We start from the raw sequence: 16,115 nt of genomic DNA on the forward strand, positions 1-16,115 counted from the left end.
ACATTGAACGGATAAACAAATTGTGATGCATTCATACAATGACTAGTAGGCAGCAATAAAAAAAAGAACAAATTACTGATAAATGTAACATCTTGGATGAATCGAAAGGCATTATTCTGAGTGAAAGAACCCCGGCTCAAAAGTTTACATGCTGTTTTCCTTTGTAAAATGTCTGTTCAAAACTATCATAATGAAGAATAAATCATGTTTGCCAGGGATTAGGCAGGGGACAGGAGTGTGGCTACCATGGCATAGGGTGGAGGAGTTTAGGCAATAACAACTTTCTCAATGTACATTGAAATCCAAAGAACTGTAAGCCAAAAGGAAAGTTCATCTCATGGTAGGTCAACTGAAAAACAAAGGTGAGGAGGACTATAGCTTTCAAAAATGTTAATTTTATAAAAGACCTAGGAAGGCTGTGGAAATTTCCAAATAAAGGAGCCTGAAGAGACATGACTAATGCAATACACAAAACCCACAGTGAAGGGGAAGAAATGACAGAATATCCTATGTATTAATACATAGAAAAATATCCCTGAAGTTTCAGTTCTAACCTTTCTCAAAACCTGGAAAATGTTGATTAGTGCTCTTGAGTTCTATTCCTATTTTATTTATATATATATATATATATATATATATATATATATATATATATATATATTAGTTGTAGATGGACACATATCTTTATTTAATTTTTATGTGGTGCTGAGGATCAAACCCAGGACCTCAAATGTGCTGAGTGAGCACTCTACTGCTGAGCCACAAGCCCAGCCCCCTATTATCTTTTTCTACAGTAATTAATTGATTCAATTAAGTGTCCATGTATACAAATAATATGTCCTGTTACATAAAAGGCAATGTATTTGTGGACATACAACAGGAGAAATTCCTCTTTTCCTTTAAGACCATTGAATATTGGTGCCGAACCACTTATCCACTCTTCTTTAATACTATTTACTGTCATAAATATATGATAAAATTTTGATATCTCTTAGGAGTTAGTTTTCTAAATAATTGTTTGAGATTATTTTTCTAGTCCCATAGATAAGCGACTTATTGGATGCACCACATAATAGCAAGCCTTATGAACAGTTTTTCAAACTACCTCACTATTGAGAGATCATTGTATTCCAACTTGGAAAACTCTTCTTCCCAAAACATTTTGTACATGGAAACAAATAACAGCAAATCCCAATGCTAACTGGCTTACTTACCAAAAGGAATTTATAGACTCACTGATCATAGATGAACCAGGACTCTACCTTCATGCCTCTGTGGTGGCTTGGGCCTACCTTATTTCTCTTAGCAATTTTGTCCTCAGACTGCATTCTACCATAGTGGCAAATGTCTGCCACTGCAATCAGAGCTGCTGTGTTTCTTCAATCATATCCCAAGGGTGGGGGCATTATATCTAAATCAAAACATTAACCCAAGTCTTGAATCTCAGTGAATGTACACCTTAGAGCATGTATTATCCCCGAACCAACCACAGCCAAACACTAGGGGTGCCACACACTGAAGAAGAGAAATAAAACACAATATTAGGGAGGGCACCATCATATCTGCAGTGACAATTCTTTCACTTACTTGACACTTCCTTTACTTAATACAATCAGCTACCATCTATTTGATCCATACCGTGTGCTGCCTCTTTGCATCCTTTTGGCCATTCCAAACAAAAGGGAACCGAGTTCTCCTTCCAGGTTCCCTTAGTTAATGGGAATGTATGGAAACAGTAATGGAGGTCAGGGTGACAGCAAACGCTTCAGCAGTTAAGCAGGAAAGCTTCTAGGAGGAAGCACATCAGGGCACAGCCGCCCTGGGGACTCCAAGGCCCATCTCCTGGGCAGCCTGGGAAGCGAGGGTCCTTGACTTCTTTTGGTGTGGTTTCTCCTAGGTGCTTAGTCCCAACACCCTGGGAGAGTCTGTTTTCTACCACATCGCTGACTGCACACGGCCACCAGAGGGCAGTGCTACCCGGAGTGTCGTGCCTGCTTGAAGGAAGGTCCCACTTCCAGACCTGAGGTTGGGGCAGACTCACAACATATGCCCAGGAAAGCCCTCGCCAGCAGCTGTCAGTCCAGGAGGCCCTTGGAGGCGGTCCCTCAAAGCAGGGGGAGTGGCAGGCGCCTTTTCAGGAGCCCTGTCCTCCTGGGCAGCAGTCCCATCCCCCTGGCTGAGGCCCAATTCGCACGGGAAAGCCCAGCATCCAGGGCCCGTCCACTCGGTCCCACGGCAACGAGGGGCAGCCGCAGGCCTCACCCCTAGAAAGTTGGGGACAGGTGAGGACGCTAGTTAGTTGCTGTCCCACCCTAGCTCACCAGCTGAGGTGACAGCGCTGCTGGCGGGGGGCCAAGGGCCCCGCCCTCAGCACACAGAGGTTGACGCGGAAGCGAAGTGGGGCCGTCGCCATGGAGACGGGGGCGGGGCCTATGCCAGGGCGCGAACTTGGAGCCGCGGTCGCGCAGCTCCGTGTGGGAGGAGCCCGGAAGTAGCGCCCTGGAGGCGTGGCTGCAGTTCCGGGTGTGGCGGGTCTGGCTCCCGGGATCCAGGAGCGGAGAAGGTGAGCTGGCCCGGAGCCGCCCCGGTCTCGGTGCCCTCACGAGGGTGGGGCCCCGGGAGGACTCTGCCTCCGTCTTGGAGCCTCGGTCCCGGCTGCCAGTCCCCTGGAGCCGCCGGGGCGGCCCCCACAGCGCCCACCGCCCGACCCCGCTGTCCCGGTTCTCACCTGAGGGCTTTTCCTCAGCGGAGCTGCTGTTCACAGCTGGTGGATTTTGATTTGCAGGGTCCTGTTCAGGATGCGGTGGCCTCAGCAGTGTGGCCTGGGCCGCGGACCTCAGAGGAGAAGAGGTGGCCTGACCCGCAGGCCCCTGGAGAGGGGAGGGCGACGGAGGAGCCCAGTGTGACCTGGGGAGCAGGAGGCTGTTTAAAAGACAGACCCGCCCAGGTACTTCAGGTCTCACTGACTCTGTGTCCTTTTGTTTTCCTGTCGCACCTGTGGATTTTGTTTTAAGTCCTCGCTTTAAAAACCCTTTCCTGTTTCCTTCTGTGTACCTGACCCATCATTTTAAACCATGTTCCAAGGTCACTTTTTGGTGTATGTGTGGTTCTGGGGATTGAACCCAGGTCCTTGAGCCTGTTAGTCAAGTGACCTACCTGAGCTACACCCTCAGAGTCCCTTGTAATTTTTTCCCCCTTGGCCACAAGGACTAATTGCCAAGGCTGACCTCAAAGGTTCCTCTTCCTCAGCCTCCCTGGTGGCTGGCATGACAGGCATGCACCTGGGACTGTCACACTCTAGCCTGTGATGGGAACTCATGTGCATCTGTCCAGGGCTGAGCATGGTCATGCAGAGCTATGCTCCAGGCTCCCTGCAGGGCTGTGGAGGCTTCTGCTGCCTAGCAGCCCTGGTGCCATGGCCAGTGCTCCTCCCAGCCTAGGGCAGGCAGCTAGCTGCCCATTGCTGTAGGCTGACCTTATTTTCTTCTTATGGCACTCCTACATTCTCTGGAGTATGTTGGATGGTTTGTCCATTAGGAGTCTAACAGGTCCTCTAGAACGTTCAAATAATTAGTAAAATTCCTAAAGAGTAAGTGAGCATGCACAGAAATTGGGCTAATGTTTTGGGAAGAATGATGTTGGATGATATTTTCATGGCTTGAATATATCATCCAACATGAAGTTACATTTTATTACTTACAAAATAATAAAATATTGAAGCAATACCATGGGCTGAGCCAAAATATATCCTCAGTATCTTAGGCATTCTGTAATAAATCTGCATCACTTTGGGTCATTCCCCTCATATTTCCTTTGAGATATTTTTCTATGTGAGGCTTTAAGAAGAACAGAATATTCTATAAAGAAAACCTTGTGATCTGTGCAGTATAAAATTGAATGGGTTCATTTAGAAATCAGAAATTCTATTGAAAGGTATTTGCCTGAGCCAAATAAAACCTATTTCTAGGCGTCCTGGTGAAGACAAGGTTTTATCTTTGTATGTCTCATTGTCTATGGGGTTTTTTTTTTTTGTTAGAATGAAATTCATAAGTTGGCAAACCATGTTATCAGATGTGTAACTAGATGCCATTGAAATTACCCACTTAAAAGTTTTAAAAATGAGACATTTTGTACATGAACAATGCCTGTCTGCACCTTTTTTAAAAACAGGTCTGGGCTCAGGAGCCCAAATACCAATGTTAGCTGGAACATGTTCTTCAGTTTGGCCTATCCGCCAGTATCCCCTGAGGTCATCTGTTCAATCATCCTCCTTACCCCTGCTCCCTCACTAGCTTTCATAAAACCCACATGCTGTCTATGAGTCAGGGTCACCAATCCCACAACATTGCGTTTGAGTATCCAAAGTCCCACGTTTCACTTTGCCATGTCTGACACAGTAATATTTATCAGGAAATGTGAAATTTTCAAAGATCCAATTCTATGTGTTCCTTTCTCAAAAAGCATTAGGCAGGGATATAGCATACATAAATATTAAGTAAAGACCATAGTTTTTAAAAGTCATAGATACTTTTTATTTTGGAGGAGGTATTATTTAATAGGGAATTCCAACAGCTACATAATAGTGAAATGGTAAGTCTTCCATCCATTTTATTCTTTGTTTCTTATGATTTTTATGAGTAAGGATAAGATACTTCCTTGTTCCAATGCAGATGTTGCCCACTTCTGTGAATGGATGCACAGTGTCACCTGCTACTTGGATGTCTGCATGTTGTGCTTGACACTAATATCGTACTTGGTAGGTGGCAGAAAGTCAATACGGAAGTTAAGCTCTTGTGTTCTAGCAGCTGTGCTGAAGATCCTTGGTGTGCCACCTTCTGCAATACATGCTGCTCTGTTCATGTTCCTTATTGACTTCCTGGTGATGAGCATCATGGTCTCCTGGTCTTTGAGAATGGCCAAGCATTGCTCTGTGAATGTGGAAGATGGGCCTGTGGAAGGTTCCAGGGAGGAGGGATCATTGATCATGCACTCTAATCCGTATGCCTCTTTAATGACCTGCTTTTCTTCTTGGGTTTTAAGGGAGACAGTGCCCTAAAACACTTCTGTGCAGCTGGGAATGCAGGCTTCTGCTTCACCTTGAAGGAAGCATTAATGATTCCTTTCCAAAAGACATGAGAAGAGAGAAGTGAGCCTCTGGTATCATGCAGTTTCCTTGCATTGTCCATGGGCTAGAAGAGAGAAAAGTTGCTTCATGAGATTTGATCCCCTTTTTCCTGAAAAGTTCCACACAGAGGTTAGTCCCCAGCATGTTTAGACACCATTTCAGACATCTTTGTTGATGGAAATGAATCACACCCCCTGATGATGTGGAAGAGCTAAAGATGGGTTTGCTATGAATTTTCTATATCATTCATCAGGGCCTGAGTCAAGCCAGCCATTGTGCTGTCAGTGCATTAGCTGCTGGTCAAATGTGAGGAAGTGGTCTTGCTGTATGAAAACACCACCCTGATTCAGTGAGCCAGAGGCAGCCTGTAGTCCCTCAGTTTTCCTTAAAAGCAGATTGCTGTGGATGGCCTCTGGCCTCGTCATGCAGCCCTGCTCAGTGTAGGGGACTGAGGGTCCAGGCAGATCCCTAGTTCCTTTGGACCTTTATTGCCATTGGGCCTTCCCAGAGTCCTTGTACTCTACCTGGTCTTCTGGGCTGGGTCAGGGGAAGTGAGGTTTGGAATCCCCCTCTGTGGCAGGATCCCAGACCCCCAGCCACTTGAGGGCAGGCACAGCCTTCCCCAATTGTGTTAGAAGGGGAGACTTCTCCCACCCATCCTCATCCATGCTCATCCCACATTTTGTAGCTTGACACCTGAGGACCTTTATTCATTGACTTAGTGGTTAGCGATGATGGTTGCTAAGACTAAGTGACTCTTTCAAGGTCACATCTCTTGTATGGTAGGGCTAGAGCATGGATCTTCCTAATTGATTTCATGGGACTCTCTCATGGAAACTAATTGCCTCCTAAACACACACTCTACATTGGAGTGTCAAATTTCTTGGCACTGCCTCCTTGGCAAGTGTATCTTGTCTTCTACGTGGGAATTTCACAAATATTTTCATTGTGTTTGTGGAGGTCATGCAGAAGGGATTTCATTTGAAATAGTTCAAACAAGAAATACCGTTGTCTTTTTCCCACATGGATGTGTGTAGTGAACATCCCTTTCTGTGTGCTTGCATGAGTTGCTCCTTTGAATTTGTTGAAGAATGGTTGGCTGGGGAACAAGGTAACGAGAGATGGATATCAATGGTTGTCCAGTATTTTGAAGTGAAGAATGTATTGAGGATGTGAAGGCTTTTCTAGCCAGTTCCTATGGCTCAGTCAGGGATCAGTCAGAGGATTCTGTCTGGTAGACTCTTTGGAACAGATGTCCAAGTGGCCTGGTCTTACCCTGTCCAGGACTGAATGCTGAGCTTGAATGGGAGCTTCCTGTCATTTCAAGCACTTCCATGAGTCTGTCCTCTGTTCTCTTGTATCCACGTGGTTTCTAACAGGAAAGCAGAACAAAAATTGAAAGTATGGTGATTGATTATTTATACCAATGTTATTTCAATCAACTTTGTATAATACGAAATTAACTTTCTGCTAGTAAGATTTCATATGTGAGGAAATAATGAAAATATTGGGGTTAGGGGATGAGAATATGCAAATCAAACATTTTTGAGCACCAAGACTCGTTTTTTGTATTTGTTTTTGTTTTTTTAACTTAAATAATAAAGTGCCAGAGGACCACACCTGCCATTCAGCCTCAAGGACCTCCAGGTCCAGCCTCCAGGTGGCCCATTTCACCAGGGTGTGTGGGACCACACTGTCCTGGGATGAGAGAGCAGTACCCACGGATGTTGTCATCTCACAGAGTAGATATTACCAGAGACAGTAGGGAGGTAGTGGCACATGAGGAAGGGAAGAGCTCTCAGGATGGGAAGAGGGGGCCGCGTCGAGACTCATTGGGCATGGCAGGAGGCTGCTGGGTGTGGTGTTGGCCTGGACCCACTGAGTGGGGCAGATCTGTGGTCTGTGTCCCTGTACCCTCCTCTGTAGCCTGTGTTGGCAGCAGATCAGGGAATTGGGGTCAGAAGTGCTCCCAGTAACACAAGCACCAGCCCCCACAGTGTGTGCCTAGCCGTTTCCCCACCTGGCCTGACTTAGTGCTTGTCTTACCTCAGGGCTGAGACCCTACAGTCTCTGATGAGGGTGTCTACGGTCCAGATCCACCCTGCATGGCCAACATGCTCAGACCTTCAGCTGGGTCCTAGGCTGCTGGAACCAAACCCTGTTAACTGGGTGGCCAACAACAGAGGAAGTGTCTTCCGTTGAGCTCCAGAGGCTCAACACAGTAGGTGTTGGGCTGTCCCAGTGCCATAACCCCTCCCAGGTTTCAAGGGGACTGTCCCCCCAACTCTCCCAGCCCTTGCCCACTCTCCTACTGCTGTCCATGATCTGTGGTTCCCTTATGGGCATCCCATCCTGGCTCCAACCTCACATAGGCTCTATCCCCAAGTCTCCCTGGTCTCTGGGTCCAGACTCCCCTCTTCCTACAAGAATATAAGATATTAGATTTGGGCCTGGTTGATGCTGTGTTCCATCATGTGAGCTCTTAGCTTCATCACTGTACAAAGACTCTTTTTCCACATAAATTCACACGACTTTTGGCTGCCTAAGAATTTTCGGGGGACACTTTTCTAATGAGTACACTTTTCTTCCTTCAGATCTCTCCCCACTCAGCCTTCTTCTCATCCTTGTCCTAGTTCCTTTATGGCAAGTTCCCTCCTTATGGCTGAGAGGACCTAGTGACCCCTCGATTCACACATAGTATTTAATCACCAACACACTGCAGAATTCTCCATGGGACTGCGGTGTTTTGCATTGGAACCCACCCCGTGACCCCTAAAAGTGGTCTAGACAATTGGATTGGCTCCCTCCCTCCTAAACCTCTTTGATGCCCTTTAAAGTAAGTTATTTTTTTGGATTTCTTCCACAGTAGGCAAGTCCTTGGATCCCCTGCTAGAAAGTCTTCCAGCCTGAAGGTAGATGTGTCCAGATGTTGAACTGAAGGATATCAGATCCTAGAAGCCCTCATCCTGGCTGCAGTGTTTCCTCCCCTCAATGCAAAGCAAGAAAGTGCAGTTGACCCTGCACCCATTCTTCTGCATCCATGGTCCCCACCATCTGGAAATCCAAAGTATCAGGAAAGGAGTTGTGTCTCTCTGGACAGATACTTCTCTCCTCCTTGTTTCCTGGATCTTACAGTGTTACAGAGAATGACACTGCCCTTTCATTGTATTAGGTGTCAGAAGTCATCTAGAGATAATGGAAGTGCTACAGGAAGAAGATATGCAGCGTTTAGATGCAAATACTCTGGCATTTTTGTAAGAGACTTGAGCTTGTGTAGACTGGTGTTTTGGGCGGACTTTAGGATTTCTTGTAACATTTCTGGTTTCTGGACTTGGGAGTGTTCAGAACTTGAGTGTGAGTCAGCCCCATGGGGATGTGGTAGGAGGGCAGTCGGAGCTGTTGTGCAGAACCTCAGTGATGTAAGGCCACATGCAACACTGCAAGCAGCAGATGAGAAGGGAGCCCTCTCCCCATGTGTTCAGCTTAACTCTTGTCTTATCCAAAATTATGACTTGTGAAATGTTGCAGAAATGGACTCATGCCAAGAAGTTGGGATGTTCTGGGGAGCATGGACTGTCATTCTATTCTGTCTCTGCATTATGATGTGTTAGTGGGTGGGAACTTGAAGATGTGCTTAGGCCATGGATTCTCCTTCCCTGGGACGGGGGTTCTCAAAGCAGCCCTTGTCCCTGTTTCACCTGCTTCCCCAGGAGGACACAACAAGAACGTTCTTACAACTTGGCCCCCGGTCTTAGTTTCCAGCCTCCCAAGTTTGAGAAATAAAATCTGTGCTGTGAATTACCCAGTGTCTTGTATTCTGCCATCACAATACAAACTATGCTAAGATGAGTCAATCAGCAGTCTCCCACGTGTTTACATTGTGGTAATTGACACCAAACATCCATTTTGTAATTAAACCATTTTGGAGTACACAGTTGAGTGGCATTAAGCATGTTCATGTTGGTGTATAGGCGTCACCACCATGCATCTCCAGAACTCTCGGGGACATACTCTTACCATCAATGCTGAATTCTAGTGCCCTCCCAGGCCCAGGAAAAGAACATTGTACTTTATCTTTTTATGAACCTGATAATTGAGAATCTGAGATAAGTGAAATCCTCCAAAATTTGCCTTTCTCTGGACAGGATCATTTTCAAGGGATGCAATTCACCCCCACTCTTGGGCATATCAGGTCCATTGTCAACTCTGCGGGTGTTTCAATTGCACTCTCAGTGACAGTGTTGACTGTGTGCACATGAGCTGTGTGTCCAGCTCAGATCCCAGGATCTAGAGTCTTTGGTTCCAAGCAGCCTAAGATTGCCTCCGCCTCCAGGTCTCTGCAGGCGAGTGGCACAAAGGCCCTGGGCCTGGTGGCTTCTTTAGGTGAGTGCAATACGTGTCCACTGTGTCGTGGGTTATGATGGACTATAAATAGAAGCAATGCCTGGATACTCCTGGGATCTCAGTGGGCTCAGCCTGTGTACTGAGAATTATTGTGACCTCCTAATTAATGGGCCCCCAGAACCCCAGAGAAAAGGGCAAGTCCAGAGCCAGTGGAACCTCAGTGTCTCTGAGAGAACTTTTGGGATGGGGGGCCGGGATACATTGATGTGATGACTGATGCAGAGTCACATACTTCGAATCTAGGTCGAGGTGCTCAGGAGCAGCCTGGGCTGGCACTTGGGTTCCCCACCTCCACACCTGTGGAACATCTCGGGGCTCTGAGAAGCACAGCAGCCTGACCACGTGAGGGCATCTGCTGTCTCTGCATACAGTGAGCTGGGTTTTCTTCACGTCTCTCAACAATTCCACATAACACCAGCTCTGAACCCAGAGTCCTGAGCACTTAGTTGAGGCTCAGTTAGCTCCCACCTCTCTCTACCTGACAGAGCCCTCCTGGCTCCCTCTGTACTCATTGCGTTGAAGATGAAAACCTGGAGGGTGGGACTTCCCGTCATCCAGAAGTTCCCAAACACATTCCACTGTGTCATTTGTTCCTGGAACCCAAATGGTTGGGGTGGGCCACAAGCACCCTGGCATCCATGTGTGCGAACCATGGTAGTATAATCAAGAAACAGGAAGGAGAGGGGTTGGACTGATCAGTACAGATGGCAGGGCATAGTACAGAGTGGAATGGAGAGTTCCCACCTGGGGTGATTGTTGTGATGTGCAGAAATGCTCTGCTGGTGCTGGGGTGCCCGCATGGTTTCCAGGGTCTTGAAAGGCTACAGATGCCCACAGAGTGTTCTCAGATGCACATAGTGGGAGGCCCATTGCCCACTACGTACCTGTGGAAGAAGTGGGAGACCCCCTACTGTGTGGAGGTGCCATCTAGAAGGCAGCCTCAATTCTCTGAAAAACTTGATTGGAAAAAAGGGTATGGACCTGTGCCCAAAGGGCCATATATGCTCCTGGAAGTTGGTGGTGGCCATAGTTCTCCATCCATTAAGTACTCCCTCACCCACTAATGTCCTTGTGTCCTTGAGAAAGGCTCTCCCTTTCCTGGTTTTCCTGAATAGAAATCCTCTTGCATCTTGAGTCAATAGGGTTATGCACTGTGCAGAGGGGGTTGGTCCACTGAGCATCTTAGAGACTGTCCTTTATGGAGCCTAATGATCCTCATTGGGGAATGAGGCCAGGGTCCTAACTGTGGTTAGTGTGAGGACACTGTGGTTTCAGCAGAGGGAAAGAAGGACAAGGGCAACTCAGATGTCCCTTCATGGCCCCTGGAGTTAGAGGACTTACCCCTTTGCACCTGGGATCAGGAGACCTCATTTCCTCGAGGACACGCACACTCAGACGTAAATCTTGAGTGTGGGTTCCTTTCTGGGGTCCAGGGCTGTTGTTAGCCACCAGGAATGACAGTGCTGTCCCTGCTGAGTGGAGCCATTTTTGCCAGGAAAGAGAGCCCATGGTCACGCCTTGTCCAAAGCATCCCACGCCAGGGACTCCCATCCCTAGCACTCCTGTCCTGAAAGGAAGCCACTCAGAGGCAAGGTGGGTCCAACCACCTCCCATGTGTTCACTCATCACTGTGTTCCAGCAGTCACCCCAGTTAACAGTCCTGATGGGATTGGAAGTGGGTCAGAATGTCACCCTCATGAGCTCTACCCTGCTACAGCTGCAGTTCTGCAGTGGGAGAAACACAAAACCTCAAAACACATGCACATGAATGAAAAGAGCAAGAGCCAGAGCCCAAACAGGCCAGGTGTGGCAAAGACAGCTGGAGTGCCTAGGTTGGGACTCAGAATTATGTCAGTGGGGTGGCATTGTGCTGGCACCAGCATGATCACAGAGAGCCAGCCCTGCTCATTTTTGGGAGCAGTGTGTTGGGGAAGGCAGCAGAAATTGAGAGGCAGGATTGAGTTTGGCCCTAGGAGGAAGTTGGGTAAAAGGCCAGTGTGAGTTGGAGGGCCTGGGCAGATAGAGAGAGGCCAGGGCACACCCCAAAGCCTAGAGACTGCACTTGATGTCCGTCCGGGGTTGTGAAACACCACCTCCCCTCTTACTCACAACTGAGCGCAAGAGGCATTGATAAGTTCAGTTTGTGTGCGGCTGCATCCAAGGTGGCTCGGCTAGGCCCCTCTGTTTCCTCTTCTCAGGAGGCTGGGAGTCCAGGCTCCACTGAGGCTTGGCTGGGAGGATCAGAGTCTGAGTTTATGCCTGTGTTCCTGGTGGGATCCGTGTTGGCTGAGCCTCAGTGTTTTTGTAATGAGAGGATGGGTGACTGTCATGTCTTTATCCCAGGACACACTTGCTAAATGGATTTGTTTGGTCTGAGGAGGAAAGAGAGAGAGGGGAGTGGTGCTGGAGACAGGGATGCAGACAGGGGTCATGGACTTGGCATAACTCAGTCTTGGAGATGATATCCCATCACCTGTAGCCACTTCAATTCCCATGAATCCAGAGGCTGAGCCCCCTTGAGGTGAGGGGTGAACTGGTTCTGGGCAGCAGGATGCTGTGGTACCTCGGAGTCTCTGTGAGACCCCAACACTAGACGCACTTGGCCCTTTTGAAATCTTAGGAGAAGCCTTGGGAAGTTGTATGGCAGAGGGGAGCAGCCTCTGCATCTCAGTCACCTCCAACTTGCCATGGTGTAGATTGGGAACTGCAGCCACGAAGGGACGGACATTGGCCACGTCCCTGTGTGGGACAGAGGCCTGATTGAGTTAGGGTGCTTTCTCTGTCTCTCTCCTTCTTGTGATTGTCCCATCTCTACATTTGTGCTTTAGCCACCTGTGAGTCCCATCTCTGGTTTCAGAGAGAATAGAGGGTGTTATGGGCCAATAGACACAATAAACCCTAGAGATTAGATGCTACCCTACTTTCCAGAAAAGACTGGGCACACCATGAGTTGCACAATGATGGGACCAGGGTCCAAAAGCTGCTGAGAGGGAAGGACTGGTTGTGAATGCACTTTTGAAGGCTCCAAGCTGGAACTCTAGTGGCACCAAGCAGGGCAGATGCTGGTGGGGGTATTTGGGTAGTTGTTGGTGAACACATGCGCACCTTATATGGGTAGGCATGGAGGAGAAATCAGCAGCCCATAGGGCTTTTGAAAGTTGTCTTATGTGAAAAGAGGGTCAGGTATGGGCACAGGAAATGACATCATTGCCTTGACAATGGATCAAACAGAACATGGAACCCTGGTATCCAGGCACCCACCTCACTGACCAAGCCATCCAAGCTCATTTGGTTGGAGCCACTGGAGTGAGAAGGATGTTCTCCTGTGGTTGCAAACAATGCCGAGCCTCAGGCTCCCAGGAATCTCAGGGGGGCCAACTAGCCCTTTTGTGGCTACAGTGGGTGAGGCTTCAACTTAGACGCCAGAGCCTCTGGCAATTGTCGCAGAGGAGCTCAAGAGAAACAGTGAGTAGCACAGGGCAGGTGAGCCCAGCAGGCCCTCTAGTCTGATCCCTGATGAATGGCCCAGGACTCCTATTCTGACTGTGTGTGTGTGTGTGTGTGTGTGTGTGTGTGTGTGTGTGTTTGTACTGATGGGAACTGTCCCATTGTGCTTTGACTCTAGTGTATTCGCACAAGTCATTTTTCTGTTTGTCACCATTTCCATTTTGAACCCACCATTCTTGGTCCCAACCCAGGGTGAAAATGTTCAGAACACGGAGGAGCCCTTCAGGGTACAGAGCCTTGAACCTTACAGGCAGGACCAGCTTAGGAATGAGCTCCCGCCTGTCATTTGTGGGAGGAACCTCCATTTCAGCAGCAACATGGGGTTCATCTCCTGGGATTTCATCCCCACCCAGCAGGTGCTGGATCTCTTGTTCCCAAGGTAAGCACCAGACCACCAAGCCCAAGTGTGTAGCCCCCTCATGCCTGGGTCTTGGGGCTGCCATGTACCTCTCAGGGACCCAAAGGTTTGTGATCCCTAATGAGATAGAGGACCACACTCATAGTGGAATGTCAGTCCCGAATGGGACGAGTCCTGGAGGTGCCTGCCACAGGCTTGCAAGGGGAATGAACTCCCCCTCTCAGGCAGAGAAACCATCCTGACTCCAGCTGATCCACAGAGGTCCGTAGAGCAGTCCCCACACACTAGGCACCACAGCTCAATGGTGTTCGCTGAGCTCATTCCCAGGTGGACTCAGTGAGGCCAGGTGGTCTTTCTGGTATGATGTTGGCTTCGTGAAGAAAGTAGATCTGTGCCAGAGGCGTCTCAAAGCTCGGGCCTTGGGAAAAGCACTTTTGGGTTAATAAAGACATGTTAGTATACATAGTGGGATAAAGCGTCCTAGCTGGGACATAGCTGGACAGGGGCTTTGGACATGGCAGCTCCCACACCCAGAGATATGTGGGAATCAGCAGTTTGGGCTCATTCACTGATGAACATGTAGAAAGCACCCACTGTGTAAAGACATGTTTCCAGTCACGTTTCACAATTCAGTGAAAAATGGGGTGCAAATGACTGCCATTGTGTCCCTTTTCATGGGGGTCAGCCTAAAACCGTAGGTGCCATGAGCACATATCCTACATGAGACTGCATCCCTGACTCCATGAGGCATAAGTGCACGTTGTCCTCTTCAGTGAATATGGTGGACCCCTGGACCAACTTCAACATGGAATGGGCTTGGGGTCAAGAGGGTGGGCTCCTTGTTTCCGGAATAGGGACCTGCAAGGTGATTTGACTTGGGAAGGCTGAGGAAAGACTGCTCTCCCCAATTCTGTTTTCTGCCTGCAGTGTAAGGTGTGGGGCTTCAACAGTAGGAGGGGTAAGGCAGGGAGTTGTAGGTGGAGTCATGGTGCTCTGGGGAAGCCCCTGGGACAATGAATCCCCACACACTACACCTCCCTGTCCTCCCCCAGGGCCACAGAGATGTGGCCTGCACTCATGGGAAAAGAGAGGTCCACTGCTACTCAGGGGGACTCAGTGAGAGCTCACAGAGAATGAGGTAGCATTGCAGCCCACGCCAGGGGAGGAGGTGTCTCTTGAGCCCTGAGAAGAGTGGGCAGGAGGACAGACACTCCTGGAAGGTGCATTCCAGGTTGGAGAGCAAGTAGCCAAGAGGAAGAAGAGTGTCAGGCCTGCCCAGAGGAGGGGAGAGCTGGTCATACCATGGATCTAACGCTCCTTCGTTGAAGGTTCTTTGTCTGTAGCGACCTGTCCTGTCCCTGCCTGTACAGCCACTGTGTCTTGTCTGAGGTGGACTGGTGTGTTCAGAACCAGGGACGGTTCAGGAGTGTCGGGTCAGAGGTTTGCTCTGGAGGCCGTGGCGAAGGCAAGGCCAGGGTTTTGCTGACTCCACACCTGCCTCCCCACAGTGCCTCACCTTCCTTCTTGGGGACCTGGGTGAACTTCTACACCGAGGCTTCCCATCAGCCTCCAGGCTCGCTGAGTCTGCAGCAGCTGCTGCCATGCATGTGGCTCTTGCTGGTTGGCTTGTATCTGGAGCACCAAGCACACCGCCTCCAGGCCCCAACTGAAGATGGCATATCAAGCCAGGCAGAGCCTGAGAGCCAGGCGGACTGGGGTGAGTACCTAAGGGTATATGAGGAAAGGTCCGACTGTTGTCCCACTGCTGGGTGTCTGTATGCCTGGTGTTGGGCTGGAAATTAGGATAAGCCTCTGTCCACTCAGGAAGTGACCCCAGTCTGCAAAGAGGTCTTGTGTGGGCTAAGGGCCTGAGGTCTTCCTGGCAGCAGGGGTATTGTCTGTCTGTGCCAAGGTCAGGGCAAGGCAGCCATGTTGGCATCTTTTCTCCTCTAGCTACAAGCTCAGTTCCTGTCACGGCTCCTAAGCCAACCCCAGAGCCAGAGCCTTCTCCCTGGGAAGGGGCAGAGCTGGAGCCCAGGACATCAGGGGTCTCCACTCGGTATTCCTCACAGCCCCAGTACAATAAGCGGGTGAGAGGCAGATGCCTCATTCACGTCTACCTAGAAAATGAACCGACAAACTATAAGAGCATCCTGGTGAGTCTTCGAGCAGGGGAGTCTCTTGGGAGCCCACACTGGGGAAGACCAAGTCCACAGCTAACACCTTGGACTAGGCCTGTCTTCTTGAACTGGAGCTTCTGTTAGGTCAGGAAGGAGAAGAGAAAGTGAGGAAGAAAGAGGCGGGAGAGTAGCAGCATGCCAGGTCTGGGTGGGAGTGGGCCTGTGTGTTTTGGGGTGTGCAGGTCAGAAGTGCAGGACTGAGTGCTGGGTTCAGAGGGGGTCAGAGAAATATCGAGAGTACAGGCCATCCTCTACTGATCTTGGTATTGAGGAGGAGTATATTGAACAATGGAGGTTGAAGCAGAGGAGTTGGCAGTCATTTTCTTGTGTGTGGGAGGGGACATGTTGCTGGTTGAAGGGAAGGGAGCCATTGTGGGATGATTAGGGTGGGTAGGGGCCCATTAGTGTCCTAGTTTGCATGTATGTGAATAGAGATTTAGGGACTCTCTCTGCAGAATTTTCCTGGGCGTGGAGTATCCATCATGAGACTCTGGTGTCCACCTCCAGGGGAGCCATGTTGAACCACTGCTGGGTCCGAACC

The 16,115-nt window shown here is 49.2% G+C and overlaps 1 protein-coding gene across 1 annotated transcript; it reads left to right on the forward strand.

Annotated features, from left to right (window-relative positions):
- The first annotated feature begins 13,252 nt into the window (after positions 1–13,252).
- Positions 13,253–16,095, forward strand: LOC143637865 (uncharacterized). The gene is made up of 4 exons (XM_077105169.1): positions 13,253–13,415; positions 14,903–15,111; positions 15,348–15,550; positions 16,030–16,095. Exons 1-4 carry the CDS (start codon positions 13,354–13,356, stop codon positions 16,093–16,095), a joined length of 540 nt encoding a protein of 179 aa, XP_076961284.1. The 5' UTR covers positions 13,253–13,353.
- Positions 16,096–16,115: the final 20 nt, after the last annotated feature.

This window comes from Callospermophilus lateralis, chromosome 14, assembly GCF_048772815.1.
Source record: "Callospermophilus lateralis isolate mCalLat2 chromosome 14, mCalLat2.hap1, whole genome shotgun sequence".
NCBI classification, from domain to species: domain Eukaryota; kingdom Metazoa; phylum Chordata; class Mammalia; order Rodentia; family Sciuridae; genus Callospermophilus; species Callospermophilus lateralis.

Excerpts from the sequence above, each read along its gene's own strand:
- LOC143637865 (XM_077105169.1), top strand. The coding sequence starts at position 13,354 with ATGGGGTTCATCTCCTGGGATTTCATCCCCACCCAGCAGGTGCTGGAT. Across the intron at positions 13,416-14,902 it reads CTGGATCTCTTGTTCCCAAG|TGCCTCACCTTCCTTCTTGG; the intron begins GTAAGCACCAGA and ends GCCTCCCCACAG. Across the intron at positions 15,112-15,347 it reads TGAGAGCCAGGCGGACTGGG|CTACAAGCTCAGTTCCTGTC; the intron begins GTGAGTACCTAA and ends TTTCTCCTCTAG.